General features: G+C 42.6%; 1 protein-coding gene across 20 annotated transcripts in view; it reads left to right on the top strand.

The window, feature by feature from the left end:
* unc-13 overlaps positions 1–26,635 on the top strand; it is a 1,383,522-nt gene that overhangs the window by 1,196,673 nt on the left and 160,214 nt on the right. For all 20 annotated transcript variants that reach the window (XM_070092069.1, XM_070092068.1, XM_070092067.1 and 17 more), the window contains one exon: positions 14,970–15,057. In XM_070092069.1, the coding sequence (XP_069948170.1) occupies positions 14,970–15,057 (88 nt within the window). The remainder of the gene's footprint in view (positions 1–14,969; positions 15,058–26,635) is intronic.

Here is a 26,635-nt window from a genome sequence, read left to right as displayed (position 1 = left end):
GAGAGTATAGAGGGGGTGAATGTATTCAGATATTTAAGAGTGGACGTGTCAGCGGATGGGTCTATGAAAGATGAGGTGAATCATAGAGTTGATGAGGGGAAAAGGGCGAGTGGTGCACTGAGGTGTCTGTGGAGATAAAGAACGTTGTCCATGGAAGCAAAGAGGGTAATGTATGAGAGTGTAGTTATACCAACGCTCTTACATGGGTGTCACGCATGGGTGGTGAATGTTGCAACAAGGAGAAGGCTGGAGGCAGTGGAGATGTCATATCTGAGGGCAATGTGTGGTGTGTATATAATGCAGAGAATTCGTAGTTTGGAAATTAGGAGGAGGTGCGGGATTACCAAAAGTATTATCTAGAGGGCTGAGGTGGGGTTGAGTTCGGACATATAGAGAGGTTGGAACGAAATAGAATGACTTTGATAGTGTATAAATCTATAGTGGAGGGAAGGCGGGGTAGAGGTCGGCCTATATATATATATATATATATATATATATATATATATATATATATATATATATATATATATATATATATATATATATATATAGTAAGTGATACAGGAAGAAGTAGGCAGGAAAGAAGTGAAAGAAAGAAGAAGAGGCGGGGAGAAAGTGAGAGAGAGAGAGGGAGAGAGGCAGGTAAGGAGCATATGAGAGAAGGAGTAGAGAAAGGGAAGGAGGTAAGAAAGGAAGGAAGTAAGCGAGTGAAAGCCAAAAAAAAAACCAGCATCCCTTCCCAGTTAATTTACCCCATCCTTCTCTTTATCTTTTCAATAAGCTCCTTTCAAAGTCTAGGAAGCGGCCATTACTGTTGCCTCAAAGGCAGGCCAGTCCTGCATATCACACACACACACACACACACACACACACACACACACACACACACACACACACACACACGCACACACACACGCACACACACACACACACACACACACACACACACACACACACACACACTCCTTTGCTGAAAGATTTTTTGGATATATATCTAACTAAATGGGAGAAAACCTTGAGTATCCTGGGTAACTCACTATTATGCTGGGTCTAGCTAGAGCAGTGATGTCTCACTGTTATGCTGGGTCTAACTAGAGCAGTGATGTCTCAATGTTATGCTGGGTCTAGCTACAGCAGTGTGCTGGGTCTATAGAGCAGTCTCACTGTTATGCTGAGTCTAATGTCTACTGTTAGCAGTGATGATGTCTCACTGTTATGCTGAGTCTATCTTGAGCAGTGATGTCTCACTGTTATGCTGGGTCTAGCTACAGCAGTGATGTCTCACTGTTATGCTGAGTCTAACTAGAGCAGTGATGTCCCACTGTTATGCTGAGTGTAGCTAGCAGTATGTCAGTTATGCAGTGATGATGTCTCACTGTTATGCTGAGTCTAACTAGAGCAGTGATGTTGTTATGCTGGGCCTAGCTAGAGCACTCACTGTTATGCTGGTCTAACTAGAGCAGTCTACTGTTATGCTAGCTAGCAGTGATGTCTCACTGTTATGCTGAGTCTAACTAGAGCAGTGATGTCTCACTGATTAGTGATGTCTCACTGTTATGCTGAGTCTAACTAGAGCAGTGGTCTCACTGTCTAGCTACAGCAGTGATGTCTCACTATTATGCTGGGCCTATAGAGCTGAGTCTAATGCTAGAGCAGTGATGTCTCACTGTTATGCTGGGTTAGCTAGCAGTACACTATTATGCAGTGATGATGTCTCACTGTTATGCTGGGTCTAACTAGAGCAGTGATGTCTCACTGTTATGCTGGGTCTAGCTAGAGCAGTGATGTCTCACTGTTATGCTGAGTCTAACTAGAGCAGTGATGTCTCACTGTTATGCTGAGTCTAGCTAGAGCAGTGATGTCTCACTGTTATGCTGAGTCTAACTAGAGCAGTGATGTCTCACTGTTATGCTGGGTCTAGCTACAGCAGTGATGTCTCACTGTTATGCTGAGTCTAACTAGAGCAGTGATGTCTCACTGTTATGCTGGGTCTAGCTACAGCAGTGATGTCTCACTGTTATGCTGAGTCTAACTAGAGCAGTGATGTCTCACTCTTACTCACTGTTATGCTGGGTTATAGCAGTGATGGCTCACTGTTACGTTGGGCTAGAGCAGTGATGGCTCACTGTTATGCTGGATTAGAGCAGAGATGGCTCACTGTTATGCTGGAATAGAGCAGAGATGGCTCACTGTTACGCTGGGTTAGAGCAGTGATGGCTCACTGTTACGCTGGATTAGAGCAGAGATGGCTCACTGTTACGCTGGGTTAGAGCAGTGATGGTTCACTGTTGTGCTGGATTAGAGCAGAGATGGCTCACTGTTAGGCTGGATTAGAGCAGAGATGGCTCACTGTTATGCTGGATTAGAGCAGAGATGGCTCACTGTTACGCTGGGATAGAGCAGTGATGGCTCACTGTTATGCTGGATTAGAGCAGAGATGGCTCACTGTTATGCTGGATTAGAGCAGAGATGGCTCACTGTTACGCTGGGTTAGAGCAGTGATGGCTCACTGTTACGCTGGATTAGAGCAGAGATGGCTCACTGTTATGCTGGATTAGAGCAGTGATGGCTCACTGTTACGCTGGATTAGAGCAGAGATGGCTCAGTGTTATGCTGGGCTAGAGCAGTGATGGCTCACTGTTATGCTGGGCTAGAGCAGTGATGGCTCACTGTTATGCTGGGCTAGAGCAGTGATGGCTCACTGTTATGCTCGACTAGAGCAGTGATGGCTCACTGTTACGCTGGATTAGAGCAGTAATGGCTCACTGTTATGCTGGGCTAGAGCAGTGATGGCTCACTGTTATGCTGGGCTAGAGCAGTGATGGCTCACTGTTATGCTGGGCTAGAGCAGTGATGGCTCACTGTTATTCTGGGTTAGAGCAGTGATGGCTCACTGTTATGCTGGGCTAGAGCAGTGATGGCTCAGTGTTATGCTGGGCTAGAGCAGTGATGGCTCACTGTTATGCTGGGCTAGAGCAGTGATGGCTCACTGTTATGCTGGGCTAGAGCAGTGATGGCTCACTGTTATGCTGGGCTAGAGCAGTGATGGCTCAGTGTTATGCTGGGCTAGAGCAGTGATGGCTCACTGTTATGCTGGGCTAGAGCAGTGATGGCTCACTGTTATGCTGGGCTAGAGCAGTGATGGCTCACTGTTATGCTGGGCTAGAGCAGTGATGGCTCACTGTTATGCTGGGCTAGAGCAGTGATGGCTCACTGTTATGCTGGGCTAGAGCAGTGATGGCTCACTGTTATGCTGGGCTAGAGCAGTGATGGCTCACTGTTATGCTGGGCTAGAGCAGTGATGGCTCACTGTTATGCTGGGCTAGAGCAGTGATGGCTCACTGTTATGCTGGGCTAGAGCAGTGATGGCTCACTGTTATGCTGGGCTAGAGCAGTGATGGCTCACTGTTATGCTGGGCTAGAGCAGTGATGGCTCACTGTTATGCTGGGCTAGAGCAGTGATGGCTCACGCCAGGACGGGGGTCAACATGCCTGGGATATTTATCAGACTTATGGTTTGGGTCGAATTGTGAAGTTATGATTCTAAATTGTGATCACGCTAGTCGGTCTATCATGGTGGGGAGTCAGAGTGCAGGTCTATCATGGTGGGGAGTCAGAGTACAGGTCTATCATGGTGGGGAGTCAGAGTGCAGGTCTATCATGGTGGGGAGTCAGAGTACAGGTCTATCATGGTGGGGAGTCAGAGTGCAGGTCTATCATGGTGGGGAGTCAGAGTGCAGGTCTATCATGGTGGGGAGTCAGAGTGCAGGTTTATCATGGTGGGGAGTCAGAGTGCAGGTCTATCATGGTGGGGAGTCAGAGTGCAGGTCTATCATGGTGGGGAGTCAGAGTGCAGGTTTATCACGGTGGGGAGTCAGTGCATGTCTATCATGGTGGGGAGTCAGAGTGCAGGTCTATCATGGTGGGGAGTCAGAGTGCATGTCTATCATGGTGGGGAGTCAGAGTGCAGGTTTATCATGGTGGGGAGTCAGAGTGCAGGTCTCTCATGGTGGGGAGTCAGAGTGCAGGTCTATCGTGGTGGGGAGTCAGAGTGCAGGTCTATCATGGTGAGGAGTCAGAGTGCAGGTCTATCATGGTGGGGAGTCAGAGTGCAGGTCTATCATGGTGGGGAGTCAGAGTGCAGGTCTATCATGGTGGGGAGTCAGAGTGCAGGTCTATCATGGTGGGGAGTCAGAGTGCAGGTTTATCATGGTGGGGAGTCAGAGTGCAGGTATATCATGGTGGGGAGTCAGAGTGCAGGTCTATCATGGTGGGGAGTCAGAGTGCAGGTCTATCATGGTGGGGAGTCCCAGTGCAGGTCTATCATGGTGGGGAGTCAGAGTGCAGGTCTATCATGGTGGGGAGTCAGAGTGCAGGTCTACCATGGTGGGGAGTCAGAGTGCAGGTCTACCATGGTGGTGAGTCAGAGTGCAGGTCTATCATGGTGGGGAGTCAGAGTGCAGGTCTATCATGGTGAGGAGTCAGAGTGCAGGTCTATCATGGTGGTGAGTCAGAGTGCAGGTTTATCATGGTGGTGAGTCAGAGTGCAGGTCTATCATGGTGGTGAGTCAGAGCGCAGGTTTATCATGGTGGTGAGTCAGAGTGCAGGTCTATCATGGTGGGGAGTCAGAGTGCAGGTCTATCATGGTGGGAAGTCAGAGTGCAGGTCTATCATGGTGGGGAGTCAGAGCGCAGGTTTATCATGGTGGGGAGTCAGAGTGCAGGTCTATCATGGGGGGGAGTCAGAGTGCAGGTCTATCATGGTGGTGAGTCAGAGTGCAGGTCTATCATGGTGGGGAGTCAGAGTGCATGTCTATCATGGTGGGGAGTCAGAGTGCAGGTCTATCATGGTGGGGAGTCAGAGTGCATGTCTATCATGGTGGGGAGTCAGAGTGCAGGTCTATCATGGTGGGGAGTCAGAGTGCAGGTTTATCACGGTGGGGAGTCAGTGCATGTCTATCATGGTGGGGAGTCAGAGTGCAGGTCTATCATGGTGGGGAGTCAGAGTGCAGGTTTATCATGGTGGGGAGTCAGAGTGCAGGTTTATCATGGTGGGGAGTCAGACTGCAGGTTTATCATGGTGGGGAGTCAGAGTGCAGGTTTATCATGGTGGGGAGTCAGAGTGCAGGTTTATCATGGTGGGGAGTCAGAGTGCAGGTCTATCATGGTGGGGAGTCAGAGTGCAGGTTTATCATGGTGGGGAGTCAGATTGCAGGTCTATCATGGTGGGGAGTCAGAGTGCAGGTCTACCATGGTGGAGAGTCAGAGTGCAGGTCTATCATGGTGGTGAGTCAGAGTGCAGGTCTATCATTGTGGTGAGTCAGAGTGCAGGTCTATCATGGTGAGGAGTCAGAGTGCAGGTCTATCATGGTGGGGAGTCACAGTGCAGGTTTATCATGGTGGTGAGTCAGAGTGCAGGTCTATCATGGTGGTGAGTCAGAGTGCAGGTCTATCATGGTGGGGAGTCAGAGTGCAGGTCTATCATGGTGGGGAGTCAGAGTGCAGGTCTATCATGGTGGTGAGTCAGAGTTCAGGTCTATCATGGTGGGGAGTCAGAGTGCAGGTCTATCATGGTGGGGAGTCAGAGTGCAGGTCTATCATGGTGGGGAGTTAGAGTGCAGGTCTATCATGGTGAGGAGTCAGAGTGCAGGTCTATCATGGTGGGGAGTCAGAGTGCAGGTTTATCATGGTGGTGAGTCAGAGTGCAGGTTTATCATGGTGGTGAGTCAGAGTGCAGGTTTATCATGGTGGTGAGTCAGAGTGCAGGTTTATCATGGTGGTGAGTCAGAGTGCAGGTTTATCATGGTGGTGAGTCAGAGTGCAGGTTTATCATGGTGGTTTCGGTTACTTCGTTACGCATCTAAAATGTTTTTTTTTTTTTGATAATATTGTTGTAAAGTGTAATACAGTATAATTCACGTTGCAGTCATGTTAATGGACATTACGTAATTAATAATTCACGTCTGTCATGATAATTTGCCTATGACGTCAGATGTCACTGAAAATGCACGTCATAACCTTCGTTAACTGCAACACTTTGATGATCAGTTTTGGATAGTTGTATTTATTGTTTTCTCTTAATTTGTTGTACATGTATCATGTGTCCAGGTGATGTACATGTAACATGTGTCCAGATAATGTACATGTATCATGTGTCCAGATGATGTACATGTATTTGTCCAGGTGGTGACGTACATTTATCATGTGTCCAGGTGGTGATGTTCATGTATCATCATGTGTCCAGGTGGTGACGTACATTTATCACTTGTCCAGGTGGTGATATACATTGATCATGTGTCCAGGTGATGTGCATTTATCATGTGTCCAGGTGGTAATGTACATGTATCATGTGTCCAGGTGGTGACGTACATTTATCACGTGTCCAGGTGGTGATATACATTGATCATGTGTCCAGGTGGTGATGTGCATTTATCATGTGTCCAGGTGGTAATGTACATGTATCATCATGTGTCCAGGTGGTGACTTACATTTATCATGTGTCCAGGTGGTAATGTACATGTATCATCATGTGTCCAGGTGGTGACTTACATTTATCACGTGTCCAGGTGGTGATGTACATGTATCATCATGTGTCCAGGTGGTGACGTACATTTATCACGTGTCCAGGTGGTGATGTACATGTATCATATGTCCAGGTAATGTTGTACATGTATCATGTGTCCAGGTGGTGTTGTACATGTATCATGTGTCCAGGTGGTGTTTTATATATATCATGTGTCCAGGTGGTGATGTATATGTATCTTGTGTCCAGGTGATGTACATGTATCAGCAAGTGTCCAGGTGATGTACATGTATCAGCAAGTGTCCAGGTGATGTACATGTATCAGCAAGTGTCCAGGTGATGTACATGTATCAGCAAGTGTCCAGGTGATATACTTACAACAGAAAATGCCAGGTGGTGAAGTTGCATATTTATCAGTATGTGTCCAGGTGGTGCGGAGTAATTAGCATGGGAAAGGTAGAGGCTTCTGCAATTGCAGATGTAAATTGGTTTATGTTGGGGTTGCATAGCGAGGTGTGAGGGGGGGGCGAGGGTGTTGCACGACCAGGTCGCAGGGTTGCAGACGTGGGTTGTCGTGCTGCTGGGTGAGGTCTTAGTGTTGCAAACCAGAGTTGGGATATTGCAAAGAGGTGTGTTAATGTTAATATTACAACACTGGTTGTGAGGTGTATCAAGGATACATGTTAATATTGCAACACTGGTTGTGAGGTATATCAAGGATACATGTTAATATTGCAACACTGGTTGTGAGGTATATCAAGGATACATGTTAATATTGCAACACTGGTTGTGAGGTGTATCAAGGATACATGTTAATATTACAACACTGGTTGTGAGGTATATCAAGGATACATGTTAATATTGCAACACTGGTTGTGAGGTATATCAAGGATACATGTTAATATTACAACACTGGTTGTGAGGTGTATCAAGGATACATGTTAATATTGCAACACTGGTTGTGAGGTATATCAAGGATACATGTTAATATTGCAACACTGGTTGTGAGGTATATCAAGGATACATGTTAATATTGCAACACTGGTTGTGAGGTATATCAAGGATACATGTTAATATTACAACACTGGTTGTGAGGTATATCAAGGATACATGTTAATATTACAACACTGGTTGTGAGGTATATCAAGGATACATGTTAATATTGCAACACTGGTTGTGAGGTATATCAAGGATACATGTTAATATTACAACACTGGTTGTGGGGTGTATCAAGGATACATGTTAATATTGCAACACTGGTTGTGAGGTGTATCAAGGATACATGTTAATATTGCAACACTGGTTGTGAGGTGTATCAAGGATACATGCTAATATTACAACACTGGTTGTGAGGTATATCAAGGATACATGCTAATATTACAACACTGGTTGTGAGGTGTATCAAGGATACATGCTAATATTACAACACTGGTTGTGAGGTATATCAAGGATACATGCTAATATTACAACACTGGTTGTGAGGTGTATCAAGGATACATGTTAATATTACAACACTGGTTGTGAGGTGTATCAAGGATACATGCTAATATTACAACACTGGTTGTGAGGTATATCAAGGATACATGCTAATATTACAACACTGGTTGTGAGGTATATCAAGGATACATGTTAATATTGCAACACTGGTTGTGAGGTGTATCAAGGATACATGTTAATATTGCAACACTGGTTGTGAGGTGTATCAAGGATACATGTTAATATTGCAACACTGGTTGTGAGGTATATCAAGGATACATGTTAATATTGCAACACTGGTTGTGAGGTGTATCAAGGATACATGTTAATATTGCAACACTGGTTGTGAGGTGTATCAAGGATACATGTTAATATTGCAACACTGGTTGTGAGGTATATCAAGGATACATGTTAATATTGCAACACTGGTTGTGAGGTGTATCAAGGATACATGTTAATATTGCAACACTGGGATACTTCTCGGAGTGAGTGACAAGCAGTGAAGAGAGAGCAAGAAAGAAAATAGGGGGAGAATGGAAGAATTAGGGGAAAGTGAGTCGTGGAAAGGGGAAAGAAAGGGGGAGGGGAAATAAAGGAAGGGGGGGGGGAATAAATGAAGGGGGAAGAATAAAGGAAGGGGGGAGAATAAAGGAAGGGGGGGAGAATAAAGGAAGGGGGGGAGAATAAAGGAAGGGGGAAGAATAAAGGAACGGGGGGAGAATAAAGGAAGGGGGAGAATAAAGGAAGGGGGGAGAATAAAGGAAGGGGGAAGAATAAAGAAAGGGGGAGGGGAAATAAAGGAAGAGGGAGAGAATAAAGTAAGGGGGAAGAATAAAGGAAGGGGGAAAATAAAGGAAGGGAGGGAGAATAAAGGAAGGGGGGAGAATAAAGGAAGGGGGGAGAATAAAGGAAGGGGGGAGAATAAAGGAAGGGGCTAGAATAAAGGAAGGGGGGGAAGAATAAAGGAAGGGGGGAGAATAAAGGAAGGGGGGAGAATAAATTAAGGAGGAGAATAAAGGAAGGGGGGAGAATAAATGAAGGGGGGAGAATAAAGGAAGGGGGGGAGAATAAAGGAAGGGGGAGAATAAAGGAAGGGGGGAGAATAAAGGAAGGGAGGGAGAATAAAGGAAGGGGGGGAGAATAAAGGAAGGGGGGGGAGAATAAAGGAAGGGGGGGAGAATAAAGGAAGGGGGGAGAATAAAGGAAGGGGGGAGAATAAAGGAAGGGAGGGAGAACAAAGGAAGGGGGGAGAATAAAGGAAGGGGGGAGAATAAAGGAAGGGGGGGAGAATAAAGGAAGGGGGGAGAATAAAGGAAGGGGGGGAGAATAAAGGAAGGGGGGGAGAATAAAGGAAGGGGGGAGAATAAAGAAAGGGGGGTGAGAATAAAGGAAGGGGGGAGAGTAAAGGAAGGGGGGGAGAATAAAGGAAGGGGGAGAATAAAGGAAGGGGGGAGAATAAAGGAAGGGGGGAGAATAAAGGAAGGGGGGAGAATAAAGGAAGGAGGGGAGAATAAAGGAAGGGGGGAGAATAAAGGAAGGGGGGAGAATAAAGGAAGGGGGGAGAATAAAGGAAGGGGGGAGAATAAAGGAAGGGGGGGAGAATAAAGGAAGGGAGGAGAATAAAGGAAGGGGGGAGAATAAAGGGAGGGAGAATAAAGGAAGGGGGGGAGAATAAAGGAAGGGGGGAGAATAAAGGAAGGGGGGGAGAATAAATGAAGGGGGGGAGAATGAAGGAAGGGGGGAGAATAAAGGAAGGGGGAGAATAAAGGAAGGGGGAGAATAAAGGAAGGGGGGGAGAATGAAGGAAAGGGGGGAGAATAAAGGAAGGGGGGAGAATAAAGGAAGGGGGGAGAATAAAGGAAGGGGGAGAATAAAAGAAGGGGGGGAGAATAAAGGAAGGGGGAGAATAAAGGAAGGGGGGAAAATAAAGGAAGGGGGGAGAATAAAGGAAGGGGGGAGAATAAAGGAAGGGGGGAGAATAAAGGAAGGGGGGAGAATAAAGGAAGGGGGGAGAATAAAGAAAGGGGGGAGAATAAAGGAAGGGGGGAGAATAAAGGAAGGGGGGAATAAAGGAACGGGGGAGAATAAAGGAAGGGGGGAGAATACAGGAAGGGGGGAGAATAAAGGAAGGGGGGGAGAATAAAGGAAGGGGGGGAGAATAAAGGAAGGGGGGAGAATAAAGGAAGGGGGGAGAATAAAGGAAGGGGGGAGAATAAAGGAAGGGGGGAGAATAAAGGAAGGGGAGAGAATAAAGGAAGGGGAGAGAATAAAGGAAGGGGAGAGAATAAAGGAAGGGGAGAGAAAGGAAGGGGGGAGAATAAAGGAAGGGGAGAGAATAAAGGAAGGGGGAGAATAAAGGAAGGGGGGAAAATAAAGGAAGGGGGGAGAATAAAGGAAGGGGGAGAATAAAGGAAGGGGGGAGAATAAAGGAAGAGGGGAGAATAAAGGAAGGGGGGAGAATAAAGGAAGGGGGAGAATAAAGGAAGGGGGGAGAATAAAGGAAGGGGGGGAGAATAAAGGAAGGGGGGACAATAAAGGAAGGGGGGAATAAAGGAACGGGGGAGAATAAAGGAAGCGGGGAGAATAGAGGAAGGGGGGAGAATAAAGGAAGGGGGGGAGAATAAAGGAAGGGGGGGGGGAGAATAAAGGAAGGGGGGAGAATAAAGGAAGGGGGGAGAATAAAGGAAGGGGGGGAGAATAAAGGAAGGGGGAGAATAAAGGAAGGGGGGAGAATAAAGGAAGGGGAGAGAATAAAGGAAGGGGGGAGAATAAAGGAAGGGGGAGAATAAAGGAAGGGGAGAGAATAAAGGAAGGGGGGAGAATAAAGGAAGGGGAGAATAAAGGAAGGGGGAGAATAAAGGAAGGGGGGAAAATAAAGGAAGGGGGGAGAATAAAGGAAGGGGGGAGAATAAAGGAAGGGGGGAGAATAAAGGAAAGGGGGAGAATAAAGGAAGGGGGAGAATAAAGGAAGGGGGAGAATAAAGGAAGGGGGGGAGAATAAAGGAAGGGGGGAGAATAAAGGAAGGTGGGAGAATAAAGGAAGGGGGGAGAATAAAGGAAGGGGGGAGAATAAAGGAAGGGGGGGAGAATAAAGGAAGGGGGGAGAATAAAGGAAGGGGGGGAGAATAAAGGAAGGGGGGAGAATAAAGGAAGGGGGGAGAATAAAGGAAGGGGAGAGAATAAAGGAAGGGGAGAGAATAAAGGAAGGGGGGAGAATAAAGGAAGGGGAGAGAATAAAGGAAGGGGGGGAGAATAAAGGAAGGGGAGAGAATAAAGGAGGGGGGGAGAATGAGAAGTTGATCAACGGGAAATTTGGGTTACTGCTCTTTCATTTTTCTTCTTTAAATGATATTCGACTTTAAATGCCTCTTTTCATATAAAACTTTTTATACTTGGTTTTTATAAAACTTTTTATACTTTTTATAAAACATTTTATATATATAATTTTTTTTATAAAACTTTATGCACTTGTTTTTATACAGCTTCGTATACTTGTTTATTTTTAAGGTTTTAATTTGAGGTATTCAGGGCGCTTGTGTTACTTCCGTGTACCACCACCAGGGTGCAGAGTGGCGCCACGGGTTAGTACAGGAGGACGACGAGGAGAGATATGCAAGAAACAGGAGGAGAAAATGGGAAAGAGGAAGGAGGATAAGATGAAGAAGACGAAGCAGATGGCGAAGTGGAAGGAAGAGGAAAGGAAGGAGCAGGAGTTGTAGAAGGAAGAGGGGGGGAAGACGTAAAGGAGAAAGAAGAGGAGGAGGAGCGTCGTGACGAGGTCTTGCCATACCTCCATCACATTTGCATATATATAGTCACACTTAATGGATATATTTACATAAATTCAGAAACATTAGCTGTGTGCGCGCGTGTGTGTGTGTGTGTGTGTGGTTACACACACACACACACACACACATGTGCCTCTGGAATTCCATCCTGGAAGTAATTTGGCAAGCTATATATCATCGTTCTTCAGGTGAGTCGCCTGGTAGGTGGTGGGAGAGGTGGTGTAGTAGATGGTGGGGTAGGTGGTGTTGAAGGTCGTAGGGGTGACTTTGAGGAAGTGACAGGGATAGTAGTGATGGGGAATTTAGGAGGAGGAGGAAGGGGTGCCAGAAAGTGGGGTAGAGAAGGGGAATGGAAAATCCTGTAGGAGTGTTCCCTGCCTGTGATGTCATTGGGGCCAAGAAGATGTGATTTATTGCCCTCACAGAGACGTCTTTCCTGCCCCCTCCATATATCGCTGTAAGCAAAATAACCACAGTGAAAAAGTAGTGAAATTCCAAGCTTTTTCGTTATTTCTCACATTATCACTGTGGTTATTTTGTATATTGTGATATCACCAGTTTACCGTGATGTTATTGCATATCACTGTAAATTAATAGATGCGTCAAGCTGCTTATTCGCTGCAGCTAGGCGATAATTCCTCATCCCCGTCTCCCTAACCTCTTTCTGGCAGCTGCATGGGTTCTTGTGTAAGCTGTGTTTCGACCCAACCTTCAGGCACTCACACCAGTTGTTAGGGGTGGCAGCGGTGCCTGGAACCCCTTTCGGCAATGACAGCGGTGATTCGACCCCGCTTAGGCAGTGAAACAAGTTGTTAACAGTTTCACAACTCTGTACTATGCCTCACCCCTGAACTGTCATCCAACACAGTCATCACAGCGAACAAATGTGTTGTTTACGCGGTATAGGACGGATCTGTGTGTGTGTGTGTGTGTGTGTGTGTGTGTGTGTGTGTGTGTGTGTGTGTGTGTGTGTGTGTGTGTGTGTGTGTGTGTTTGTGTGTGCGTGTGTGTGTGTGTGTGTGTGTGTGTGTGTGTGAGCATAACAGTACCAATAATAAGGCAGTCAGCCATTACGTTGTTATTCCCTGGCAGCATCGTCCTCATAAAATCAACCACGGTGCCAGTTTACCAATACCTCCATTCGTCTCCTTTCGAAGTAAAAGGAATAATCCACAGAGTTGATATCTTGAATTCATTTAGAGGTAGTCTCTTATGAATTCTCATGTCGCACTGCCAACAATACAGAAGGAGAGATTCGTTGTAGGAGCTTCTGTTGTCACTTTTTCACGTCATGTCTTGATAAAGCTCTATACAGAACTAAAACATTGTTCCGCAAAGTGTATCCTGTGTTCATTTTTTGTGTGTTCGGTTATGGTGTTCGTAGCACTCAAGACGACGTAGACACCACAACCTGGCTGATCAGAAGCTACTTAAAGGTTCATGTTGAGTTCCTTTTGAAAGACACTTGAGGGGTCTAGTTTCAATTCCCTCGTCCTTGAAGGGGAAACTTAAAATCCATAGAACTTTTATGCCTACCCAGTTAAATCTTAGTGTACTTATTACACCGGTGATGTTCTTTACACCGTCTGTCGTCCGTCTCCCGTTCTCGTGAAGTGGAATTTCATCGTGAAGGATGCTACGACGTTTTGATTACCTGATCGACGTAGCTCCTACAAGATGCTTCAGCTAAGCTTAGGAGGTAAAGCTTTGTAAAAGGTCATTCGTATGTGGAATTGTGATATAATTAACTTATCGTAGGGTTGGTGGTGGTAGTAGTGGTATTAGTGGTAGTGATAGTGGTGTTGATTGTGGGAGGGAGAGAGAACTACATTTAGTGGAGTTTCATTCAGTAGGTTATATGATGAGGGATGTTCAAATGAAGTGAGTTGATACCTTAGGGATGTGGTATTTTGACCTTGTGGTGTAGGAGGAAACAGGTCATTATTGAAACCTGGAAGTCATTGTCGGTAGCCAGGAGATCAAGGTCACTCACCGGAAAGATCAGGAGCAGCAACAGCAGCAGTAGCAGCAGCAGGGGCTGAAGGAGCAGCAGCGTGCAGAGGCTACATCAGAGGACGTCAGTAAGGAAGCCAGGCGTCACAGTAACCACACTAGGTCATGCTAGGTCAAGCGGGAGGCTAGAGGCCACCCACGTGTCACTAGCGTGAGAGAGAGGCTTGCGGCTCGTCCATCACGTCTGCCAAAACAAACACATATGGGACAGTTATTTTGGCACAGACTGATGCGCCATCCCTGTAGACAAACATATTCCCGTGCTGTGAGTTCACCACACTCCCTGCTGCTTCCTCTTTAAACAATGAGCGAACATGCTATTTGCCTTCAACTCAAGACGTAACGTGAGATTGAACTAACGTCAGTGAAGTGTCGTTTCCACAGGTGTACACCTGCACCTTTTCAGCCGTCTTAAACGTATGTGCTATCGCGGTTCAGGTGTACAGGTGTGGGCATGTCACCTGGCTGACAGAGACTTGATCCCTCACACCGACTTGTTATATTGTTAGGTTCACGATAGCGTAAAATCTCAGTCTTCAAAATAAGTTGTTTAAAACGAACGATTATTGTTGTAAAGAACTCGTAGCAAATGTTGGTGTGTGTTGAGCTCACAACAGCGGAAAGGTCTTACAAACTAAGGCTGTTTGTTTCATGTAGTCTGGTGTACATAGTAGGGAGATTAAACCAATATTTTGTATGTGTAAATTATATCTGTTTATTTTTTGAGATTTAAATAGTATGTATTGATAAAACGCTTGTGTCCCCCGTGATTTACTAGTGCTGTAATGTACCCTTGTCCCCTAATGCCCACAAAACTCTTTACGACAAGAGGAGCAACTGTGGAGGCAGCCTCACCAATCACATGCACGGTTATTCAATGCTTTACAACAGCTTCAATTGTTTTTTTTTAGTCAGTTTTAAATGCTGAATTTTTCAAAAAAAAAAAAAGATTTCAACAAACATTCTGTACATTTCAGCAACAGAAATATTTATTTTAGGCATGTTTTGTTTCGTCAACTGTTAAAAAAAATTGTACATAGGTTTTTTTTTTAGAATCTTAGACCAAAACAAAAGTTAAAAAAAAAAATATTGAGTACGGGTTTGCCATTGTAGGCGAGGCCACGGGTGTCCGAGGGCTAATGTATGCGTGTCTCTGCTCTCTCCTCTAGGCCGGGCGACAACCCATTCTACAGTAACATCGACAGCATGCCTGACATACGACCCAGGAGGAAGTCCATACCTCTTGTCTCCGAGCTGGTGAGTGCTACTGTAACACCCCCACCATTCTCCCCGCCTCCCCCATCCTACCCCACCCTTCCCTACTCACTCCTAGCTAATATGCAGTATAAACACTTACCAGAACAAACCTGGATAACGTTTCGCTCACAGGTGAGCCAAATGTAGTCCAAATAAATTCTTGCTGTTGTTGCATTTTTACTACCCATCCTGTGGGGCATTTATTTGCCAACAGAAATACATTGTTCACTTCTCGTCACACACTTATGGACAAACCACAGCATGGGATCGAACTGGTGACTCTACTATTGTAATTTATTTATTTCTTTTCTTTTTTTTATGAAGGGCATAGGATCATTTTGAATCATCTATTCAAATCATTTGGTTTTCCTTGATTATATTTATACTGAGTGACTTACCAAAATTGATTTTCGGACTTGTTCATTAATTAGTCAACTCTGAACCTTCTAAAAAAGTATTCTATTTTCTACTACTTTGAATAAGTATATATGTATATTCTACTTCGAATCAGTATTTTGTTATCCATTCAGTGAATATGTTAGTTCAGTTACCTTTGAACATGGTAATTTGTCGTCAGAATTTTATTTAATTAGATCACATAAACTGTTTAATCAGTTGTATTTGCTTCACCACCTGAATAAATTCAAATAATTTACTTATTAAAACAATAGGTGATATGCACTTTATATTTTAGCACTCTCATACAAGCGTTTAAATATTTTTTAGCGTTTGATAATAAAGCCAGTAATGCGATTTATATACCCATTAACATTAGAGCTGCTTAAAGCTGATAGGATTAGGCAGATGTTGTATTCCCGGCAGCTGTTAGACATGTCTGCATTATCTCCAGTAATGACTGGAGATAATGCAGACATGTCTTGAGCTGTGTACGAGTGTTTTTATCCACTGCCGCATATATATATATGGGGAAGAATTATTGACTTTATGTTTATTCGAGTGTTGAGTAAGGTATCTCTAGTTGAAGTGACGGGCTGTGGGGTAGGCTAGTTTACCGAAAAGAAACGGCAAAATAATCTTTGATCAATGTGAAAATTTTTTTAACTCGACACGTGATTATTACTGGAAAATCTAGTAGTAGTAGTAGCAATAATAATAATAGTATATAATTTTTATATCATAAAAATAATACTCAATCAAGAATAAGAATATTGTTTGAAGATTTAATTAAAAATCTCGGTCAGATTGTGAGGTACGCTGGCCTGGGACAAGTCTACGGACGCTCCCACCCAGGTTTCACTTACTCCTCCCAACACCTATGTCACCCAAATGTCATTATGACTTTTGAATTCATCTATTTTTAGCTGTTATTATTATTGAACTGCTGAAATTTCTGGCTTTATTATTTACAGTTTATTACTTATGTGTGAAGATAAGATGCCGTTGGTGTGTCCTTAGGTACTTAATTAGATATAAATAAAGCTATGTCTCTTTATTATGTTGACACATATCGCTATTTTACTAATCACTGCGAGGTATATCAGTAAGGTATATTGATTAAGCCTTAACTGTAATATTATATTGTTCATTTTGATAGCAGTTTATTATCCATGCCATTAATGATGTTGATGTTGGCTGCTTCTGTTATAGGGATATAGAAGTACACAAAATTTATAGCAAAGTATATGTACATCTATGAGTGTAAACTAACGTGTGTGTTTCTCTGGTGTGTTCCACGCTGCAGGTGCTTAAGGTACTGATCGCTTGTCACTCTTCTCATGTTTTGAATCTTCTTGTACTTGTCCTAAACCAGTTTTGATCTCTTTAACTAGTAGATGTGTGAACTTTTAAGCAGAGTGATTTTTAACCACCATTTAAGATAACACATTAAATATATATATATATATATATATATATATATATATATATATATATATATATATATATATATATATATATATATATATATATATATATATATATATATATATATATATATATATATATATATATATATATATATATATATATTATTTTTAAGTTCCAGTCATGCATGCATTCAAAAAGCTAAAATTTTGTGCTATATTTTACCGTTTATTTTCCTTCTATAACTATCCAGTAAGTTATTTGTAATTTAGATGTATTATACAGAAGATGAAAGTATTGCAGTTTCCTAATGATATTCGCACTTTGTTTTTAAAAAGGTCTTCTGCACATTTTTTTCTTTCATAGTCGAGGCTGGCAATGTTAATATTTATTTTTAACAGTGTGTGTTAAAAGTTAAGTCGCGTTTCTTTAAAGTTTTTTCAGCTTTCTAGTGACATAATTAAAGGTCTTGTAGATGTTTTCTGATTTGCACAGGTTGCTGTTGCAGTTTTGTTTGTGTTCTGCGCTGAATGGTTATCAGGAAACTACGTCTGGCCTCTGGCTGACGATTGATAACAGATTATTAATGTGATTATGTATGTTTTTTATTATTTATTATCCGTCCCCTTCCCTCCCGCTTCCCTATTATTGTTAGCTGTTGTCTCTGATATTACTTATCCTCACAGAATAGTCTGTTAGTGCCTGACATCTGACGCTGACCTAGCAAAATAATCTTTACTTCTGACAACCTGTTACTAAGACATTTATATTGGACCTTCAACTTATAGTCTAGGTAATTAACCTCTGACCCCGTGTTCCAGGCTATTACATTTGACCTCTGACCATTGGTATTGGCAGTTACATTGACTCTCTCACTCTTAGCTTAATACTAGTAACTTTGAACTCTGACCAGCATTTTTTTACCAATATTATTTGACTTTTGATGTCTTCCCTGTGACCTTTGATTTGAGTTTTGACATTTAATACGTGTGTTCTGCCACACTCACGTCAGTGACACCCAGATGGTTGTATCGACACACCTTGTATACAACACTTCATCCTGTCACTCATGCGGTCTGACCTTCCTCCCTCCAGTCTAATGCCTCCAGCTTGACACCCCACTAGTCTGACGCGTCTGACTTGAAATTACCCAGCCAATCTGACATCCTAGCGTGCTTCTATATCATCCATGTATTCGACTAATGTCTGACATTCTAACACCCCTGAACTCTGACACCACTATCGTCTAACACAACAAACAGCCGACCCCAGATCCCTAAAAAGATAAGAACTATATTATCTTGTGCCCAAGACAACTGTACTTAAATAGAAAAAAAATCAAGTTTTACATATATATATAGATATATATATATATATATATATATATATATATATATATACATATATATATGAAAATGTGTATATAAATAATACAATCAATTAAATTATGATAATAATAATCCTTGGAATACGTGAAGGCACAGTGATGATATGGAGCGACTCTTTCCACCTTGATCATCCCCGTATACCCTCTGTCAATAATAGAAAAAGTCCTCTCCAGATGCCGATGTCATGCTAAATTATATTTACCAATTATTATCCTCCTCTCTGCCATGTACCTGTCCACGTACGTGTCCACCTCCATGTCCTCCTCGTCTGTGTTTTCTCGATTATCACGTCTTATGGCCCATCTCCCTCATTCTTGATCCTCTGTGTCCAGTTTATTGTAAGTATGGGTCGTTTTGATGGCTCTTGGGGCGTGGGGACTAGTCTCGCCTTGACGTGGGGGAGGAGGAAGGGAGGGGGCAGTCGATCCATGAAGCGGTGTTATCTAACCCTTAATAACAAATGTTTCTAGCATTAACGTAGGACGCTACAGAATTTAGCTACCGGTTCCTTTCTAACCTTGAATATTCGTTCTCTCCTGCCTTGAAATTGAGCCTTTGCAGACGTTATATTGGTCCATTCATTCCATTATAAGGATTTACTTGTGACTGGGACTGGCCCCTTCTCCGTGGGTACACGTTTTATGTAGGCTTGGTGTGAACATCCCATTTTTATTGATATGGGCCTTCTTTTGAATATAGTGTCTCTGCATATGTCCCACACATTCTGGAGGCACTGACAAATCAGGACACCAAGGAAGGCATCTGTCTTCGTGCTGGTCATAGAGTGCTGGTCACTCAAGTCTGCTTCACAAAGCCAGTCACCTTGTATCTATCACTGTCTTCACTGTGAAATATTATCCAGCAAGTAAGCAACTGCTGGACACCTCATTATTAATTAGAGATCCGCACGTACACATTCCCATGAAGCTGTCACCATCCAGGTGTAATCATTAACAAGCTTTAGAAGCTACCAAGACCACTTGTCATCTACATCGTTGCTTAATAATTCCAGTGCCAGTAACCTTTCATGATAAATGGGTCTCATAGTCACCTATCTGGCAGCGATGATACATCTTTTGCCATTTTTGGCACAGTTTCTAGCTCTCTCTCTCTCTCTCTCTCTCTCTCTCTCTCTCTCTCTCTCTCTCTCTCTCTCTCTCTCTCTCTCTCTCTCTCTCTCTCTCTCTCTCTCTCTCTCTCTCTCTCTCTCTCTCTCTCTCTCTCTCTCTCTCTCTCTCTCTCCCGTGGGTAGGTGGAAGGGCCGGGATATCCCGGAGGCTGTGAACATAATATACCAGGCAAGACTAGTGCCGCCCGTAAGACAGTAGTGCCAGGCGAGACTAGTGCCCCGTCACCCCATGTTGAATGTCTGTCCCTCCGTTTAGTTTCATGTCTTGTTGGAACTGATGTCTTGTTTATTTTTTATTTTTATTTTACCCCATTATACACCATATGCTTGGTCAACCATTCTCTTTGCGATAAATTGATCCAAGACTCATTTTATCATTGGTTCTTACGCGGTGTTGAGCCTTACGAGCGTATGTCCTTGAAGCGGTGTTGCCACCAGAACATCATGTAAATATTAGAATGTATAATAACGTCGTCAATTGTAACGTCACATTTGGCTCGTATGAAATATATAATTTTATGATGTTATTGCGAAATCATCATCATTATATGCAATTCCAGTTTCATGAAGAAAGGCTGAATTAACGTTTCAAGAACATTTTGAAATTTCCTAGTTTTTTGAAAAAAAAAAAATATTCAATTTTTTTTCGTGTTTTTGTCAATAGTTGACTAAATCGACATATATTTTTTCCCCTCTGCCGTGCGTTTCCAATCCATTTTCTTTTTTTGGGCATTTTAATTTTCGCAGTTATATACAGTTTTTTATTAATATTTCGAGAGTAAATATTAGCTCACGTTTTAGTGATGGAATTTTCTTTACCCGAATTGAATGAGGTTATTAACGTCAACGGTTGACCTCGCTCTCTGTCTCACTTTCTCACTCTCTCCTCCACAGTTGTAAGATAGTGTAGTGGAGTCATGTTGAGTGTTTGGATGCATTTCATATATCTTACTCACTTTACAGCGTAAACCCCTTTGTCGTGGATAGTCTGGATAGTTCCTAGTCGTGTGGCCATCTGGTCTCCGCCCGGAGTGTAACCAGTAAAACTAGTATGCAAGTAGAGTCAGTAATGTAACACTCGGTGTTCGGCACTCGGCCTCTTGCTGCCTTGTTGCGGTAGACCGTGACTTGTGCGCTTCCTGGCAACACATGCGTGATAAGTGTTACGTATGTAGTGTTGCTTAGGCGTAGACTCACTTGATTAGAGCAAATACTTCCCTCTGGCACTGGCACTTGTGGCATGCTATCACCACTAGTTAGCACAACAGGTAGTATCAACTGGCGTGTTATCAACGACGGCAGATATGGAGATAAAGACTCACGTTCCGGAACATTGTTCCAGCGGAACTCTTTGCAGAGCTCTATCGACTCGTGATAAGGCTCTACACAGAGCGCAGCGTTGTTACCCCTTAAAGCTTTAGAGCCTTAGACAAATATCGAGAAAGAAAATGGAAAGCTTCAATTAAGCGCATGTTCAGCTTGGCTCCTTGAATGGAAATCATAAAAAAAAAAAAGAATTTGAATTCCTTTTGCCTTGCTCTGGACATCAATTCTGCCTCTTCATCAACTCATGCACGTCGAGAATTGATTGGCAATAATGGTAGATAATCGGTTTGTTTAAGATTCTTTCGAGAATTAAGGGATTCTGTACTTTATTGATACACTTGTAATAAAACTTAGATAAAATCCTCACCTTTGAATAATAAAAGAGGAAATAAAAGTAACAGTGTCGTAGGTAAAACGATTCACAGTTAACCCGAAGTTTAAGGGGTGAAACCTCACGACGTTTTGGTCCACCCGTTCTGGACCTTTACTGATAATGGGCCCGAAACGTCTCGTTTCGTCTTAAGTTGGTGGGTTAGTCGTGAATGAGAATTAAAGCGATGTTTCGCTCGTTGCTCCGGGATCCTCACTAACGTTTCTTACGGAAGACTTGCCCAAAGAGACGTTGAGGTAGAATGGTATTTTATTTTATTTTCAAAGTGTTGATTTTTCAAGGTGGAAAATTATTCAGTGTTGATTTTTCAAAGTGTTCATTTTTCAAAGTGTAAATTATTCAGAGTGAATTATTTTCTTCCAAATGTTGAATTTTTCAAAGTGCAACTAGATAATTTTTTTTTTTTTTTTTTTTTTTTTTTTTTTTTTTTTAATAAATTCTTCAAAGTACAGTTTTCTTAATCAAAGTAAATTCAAATGTGAATTTTCAAAATCTGAATTCCTCAAAGTGTCGATTTTACAAAGTGTAAATTCTTCAAAGTATTGTTTTACAAATCGTAAAATTTTTCAAAGTTTGGATTTTCTCTGAGATTTTCATAGTCATGAAATTTTTTGCTTTGTTTACAGAGTTATAGGACTCTTGTTTATGTTTACAGAGTTATGGGACGCTTCTTGTTTACAAAGTTAAAGGACACTTAACTTTTTTTACAGAGTTAAAAGACTATTCTTGTTTAGAAAATTAAAGAAATCTTCACTTTTTTTACAGACAGGTTTAAGAATTTTCTCCGGTTCTTACATTAACAAATACATTAAAGTTGCCTTGCTTACTTTAACAACACGTTTAAGTGCCGTTACTTTGTTTACAAACAAGTAAAAATATCTTCCCCGTTCCGTTTTTCTGTTATTTACAAGTAAGCAAAGTGTATCTTCCTAGTTTGTTCTCTTGTTTACAAACATGTCTCCTCCCTTACCCCCCCCCACTCCCTTAAAAGTAATTTTCACCGTGTACTCTTTCCAGCCCCCTCCTCTTATCACCCGTCCCCATCCCCTCCCCTCCACACACACACACACACACACACACACACACACACACGCACACACACACACACACACACACACACACACACACACACACACACACACACGCACACACCTCCCATACCCCCCCCCCACATCAAATTGTGTAAAATATGTCGCCCCTCCTTAAGACTCGCGTGCTGGCTCGTAGCTCCATGCTACCCTCGCTACCCTCGCTACCCTCGCTGCCCTCGCTGCCCTTGCTCAGAACGATCGCATTTCCTTGTAGAGTCGTGAATCATGTCGGTGCGCCTGACTCATGGAGTTTAGTGTGTGTTTTATTCAGCTCTGCATGACGCATACCTTACCTCTATAATTTATGTGGTTTCCAACCTGCATGACTCTTTTTTTTAGCTGTGTTTAAAGACGTATGTCTTTTGTTTTAGATATGCCACTGGGTTTCATGTCTGTATAACCCATGGGTTAGCAGTGTCACCGTGGTTTATATCTACGTAACTTTTCGGTTTAGCTGTGTCATTATCGTGTTTTATGTCGCATTGTTTTGTCGGTTTACTGTCAGCATGATGACTGCATGATATGATACGTGAGATGACCTCGCTTCACCGACCTTTCTTGCAGGTCAGCGGCTCCTGTTGCACTGTTGGTTGACCTTTTGGTTGACCCGTGCGCAGTGGAGCACTTGTGGGGTACTAGGAGCCAGACTTGTTTTCTGGTTCCCAGTAGAGTACAGTAATTCTCACAGTCACTATATCTCCCTCCACCACATTACCCATTGTTATTATGCATAAAATAAATGTTTATAACCTATTATCATAATTATCATCATGATTATTAATACGTGTAAGTCTTGTTTACGTTCTTCTCTTGTCATTCCCATCATTCATGGCAGTGTTATGGTGAATAATGGATTAACTTTGTACTTCAAGCTTTCACTCTCATTTTCACTCACATCCTAATCTCACTTTCGCTATTAGTGTCTCACTTCAAGCTCACCTTCGCCTTACTTTCACACTCATTCGCCATGTTTCTATTTTAGAAAGCCGATTGCTTTAATGTTCTTCCAATGTACGTCTACTCCCACGAATGTCTACTCCCGTGTCTACCTCCACGTATGTGTACATCCACTTATACATACTCCCACGTAGACCTACTTCCATGTAGACTTGTTCCAAGGTATAGACTTACTCCCACGTACCATCTATATTTATCATAATCAATCTCTGTCTTCTCGTTAACTCACAGACCATCATCGATCTGTCTATCGCTCGGAATCTGTCACATTTACCCATCCGTTCCTGTCAGTCCATCAAGCCATCTACTACTACTACTACTAATACTGCCACTACTTCTACTACTACTGCCACTACTATTATAACTACCACCACTACTGTTATTACTACTGCTGCTACCACCGCTATTAAAACATTATTACCACTACTATTACAACTACTACCACTACTGTTACTATTACTACTATCACCACTACTACTACTACTATTACTGCTACCACTACTATTACAACTACTACCACTACTGTTACTATTACTATCACCACCACTACTACTACTACTACTATTACTGCTACCACTACTATTACAACTTCTACCACTGCTATTATTACTACTAGTACCATTCCAACAACTACTACTACTAAACTACTATATTACTGCCATTACAACTACTACCACAACTATTACTACTACTACTACCACTACAACTATTACTACTATTACTACTACTACTACTACTACTAATCCTCGAGTATGAGTCACCTTCACTCACACATCCTACTATCATAAATACATTAATTTCTCTCCATATTTATTACCCCTGGAAGACTCCTGAGAGCAGTTCCTTCATCTCAGGTTATTTCTATATTTTATTTTTCCCTCGGTAATAAAGGTCTTGGTAGTGGGGAAACCTGACGAGTCGTGGGTATTCAGGGAAGGGTAATATTACCGTTGTATTACCTTCAAGGTACGACCGAGGCTTCACCCTGCTCCAGCCGGAACAATATTCTCAAACTTCACTCATTCCTGTGCTCCGGAAATTGAGTTAATATTCGAGGTATATATATATATATATATATATATATATATATATATATATATATATATATATATATATATATATATATATATATATATATATACTCACACAGAGAGCCGCTGTGTTTCGAAAAGTTAAGAGTGGGGCTTTAGCCGTCTCCCACCCCCCAGCTGTCAGCTCCTCCCCACCTTATCTTATAAACGTTGGCGGCAGAGCTGACACCCGCCTGACAGCTTGTCTGGCGTACGACCGCCAGGCGTACCCTGTATTAGACGCCGGCAGAGGTAATCGATAGGGGCGGCTGCGTCGGGGTTCATTCTTTTATGCATCACGTTAAATATTCGCTACCGTTATCCCACTCGCCTAATACCCTTCCATGTTTAGCTGCCTTCTAAGGGTAGGTAACCTTCGTGAAGTTTGTACACGTTCATTACTTACCAGGGACGCCCGGCACCGGCTGTATCCTGCTGCCTGACCTAGCATGCCACACTGTGCGCTGGGCTATCATGGGAGGTGGTCATTCACAAGTAACAGTGACTCCAGCGCTGCTGGAAGGAAACCCTGGAAGGTGTCGTTGCTCCTGGACCCAAAGAGACGATGTCTTGACGATAGTCTCGTCCCCCTAGCGATGCTTCTCTATTACACTAGACAGATTCGTTACTTGGCTTTATTTGGAGAACGTTTCGCTCTCTCTATAACTTTAGTGATAAAATTCTGTACACAGCAATTTGAGAAAGCTCTGCGCAAAGATTCTTAATGAAGCTCAACATAGAGTTAGATAACATTATAAAGCTCTACACAGTGCGAAATGAAAAAAAGCTATGCACGTATCGACATCAAGCTCTGCGCGCGTCGACACGATAGAGCTCTGCACCAAACAGCATAATAAAGCTCTACATAGCGCGAAACGACATGCCCATATAAGCTGGTTCTGCAACCCCCTATTTTTCCACCATGAAATCCATTCTGAGTGATGGAATATGACAGGGAAACATAGCGACCTCTCACTCACACTTCATAGTTTTAGAGAGTATGTATATATATATATATATATATATATATATATATATATATATATATATATATATATATATATATATATATATATATATATATATATATATTCACCTTCCTCACAACTTCGGAAACAAAATTTTCTGAACGAAGTCGACTGTCATAAATAATCACCAAAATATTTTTCCCGTCGTAAACGGGACGCAGCGTAAATCAGGCGGCCGTTGAGGCGTTGTAGTTCATTTGACTTGGTCATGGCAGGTGCCAGAGTCTTGCCAAGCTGAGTGCCGTTGGCGCCTACATCGCTAAATTATAATTACTTATGTGAAGCGGGTTTCCTTGTTTGGTAATTCAACGCAATACGAGTTGGAGGCTCAAGCCTCCGTCAAGTGCGAGGCAGCAGGTTATATGTATGTATATATATATATATATATATATATATATATATATATATATATATATATATATATATATATATATATATATATATATATATATATATATATATATATATATATATATATATATATCGTTTTATTCTCTAACTAAATTATATTTTTCAGATACACGTTATGAAGACAGCTAAATATACTGGCCCATTTCGGCGCAATTTTTTCATAAAGGGGAAAGATTTATTTTGGGTGTAAGGTAAATCACTACTTAGTGTACATAAACCAGGAAGCCTTTAGTTCAGAGAGCCGTGAGGAGCGATGGTCAGGCCAGCTGTAAGACAGTGTTGTAGCGCCTGTAGGGTGGCTGTTGGGGAGGATGTGGGTGGAGGTGGGGGAAGGAAGAACAGCTTCCTGTTGGAGATGACGATGTGGGAGATTGTTGATGGTGGTGTTGGTGAGGGAGATTGTTGGCGGTGTTGGTGAGGGAGATTGTTGGTGTTAGTGAGGGAAATTGTTGATGGTTTTGTTGACGAGAAAGATTGTTGTTAGTGGTGTTGATGAGACAGATTGTTGGTGAGGGAGATTGTTGATCGTGGTGTTGGCTAGGGAGATTGTTGATCATGGTGTTGGCGAGGGAGATTGTTGGTGGTGGTGTTGGCAAGGGAGATTGTTGTTGATGATAGTGTTGGTGAGGGAGATTGTTGATGATAGTGATGGTGAGGGAGATTGTTGATCGTGGTGTTGGCGAGGGAGATTGTTGGTGGTGGTGTTGGCAAGGGAGATTGTTGTTGATGATAGTGTTGGTGAGGGAGATTGTTGATGATGGTGTTGGTAAGGGAGATTGTTGATGGTGTTGATGAGGGTGATTGTTAATAGTGGTGTCGAGGAAGATTGTTGATGGTGGTGTTGGTGAGGGTGATTATTTATAGTGTTGGTGAGGAAGATTGTTGTTGGTGGTGTTGGTGAGGCTGATTGTTGATTGTGTTGGTGAGGGAGATTGTTGATCGTGGTGTTGGCGAGGGAGATTG

The sequence above is a fragment of the Cherax quadricarinatus genome, chromosome 38, assembly GCF_038502225.1.
Source record: "Cherax quadricarinatus isolate ZL_2023a chromosome 38, ASM3850222v1, whole genome shotgun sequence".
Classification (NCBI taxonomy): domain Eukaryota; kingdom Metazoa; phylum Arthropoda; class Malacostraca; order Decapoda; family Parastacidae; genus Cherax; species Cherax quadricarinatus.
The sequence above is the reverse complement of the archived record's forward strand: the minus strand, read 5'-3'. Positions and strand labels throughout refer to the sequence as shown.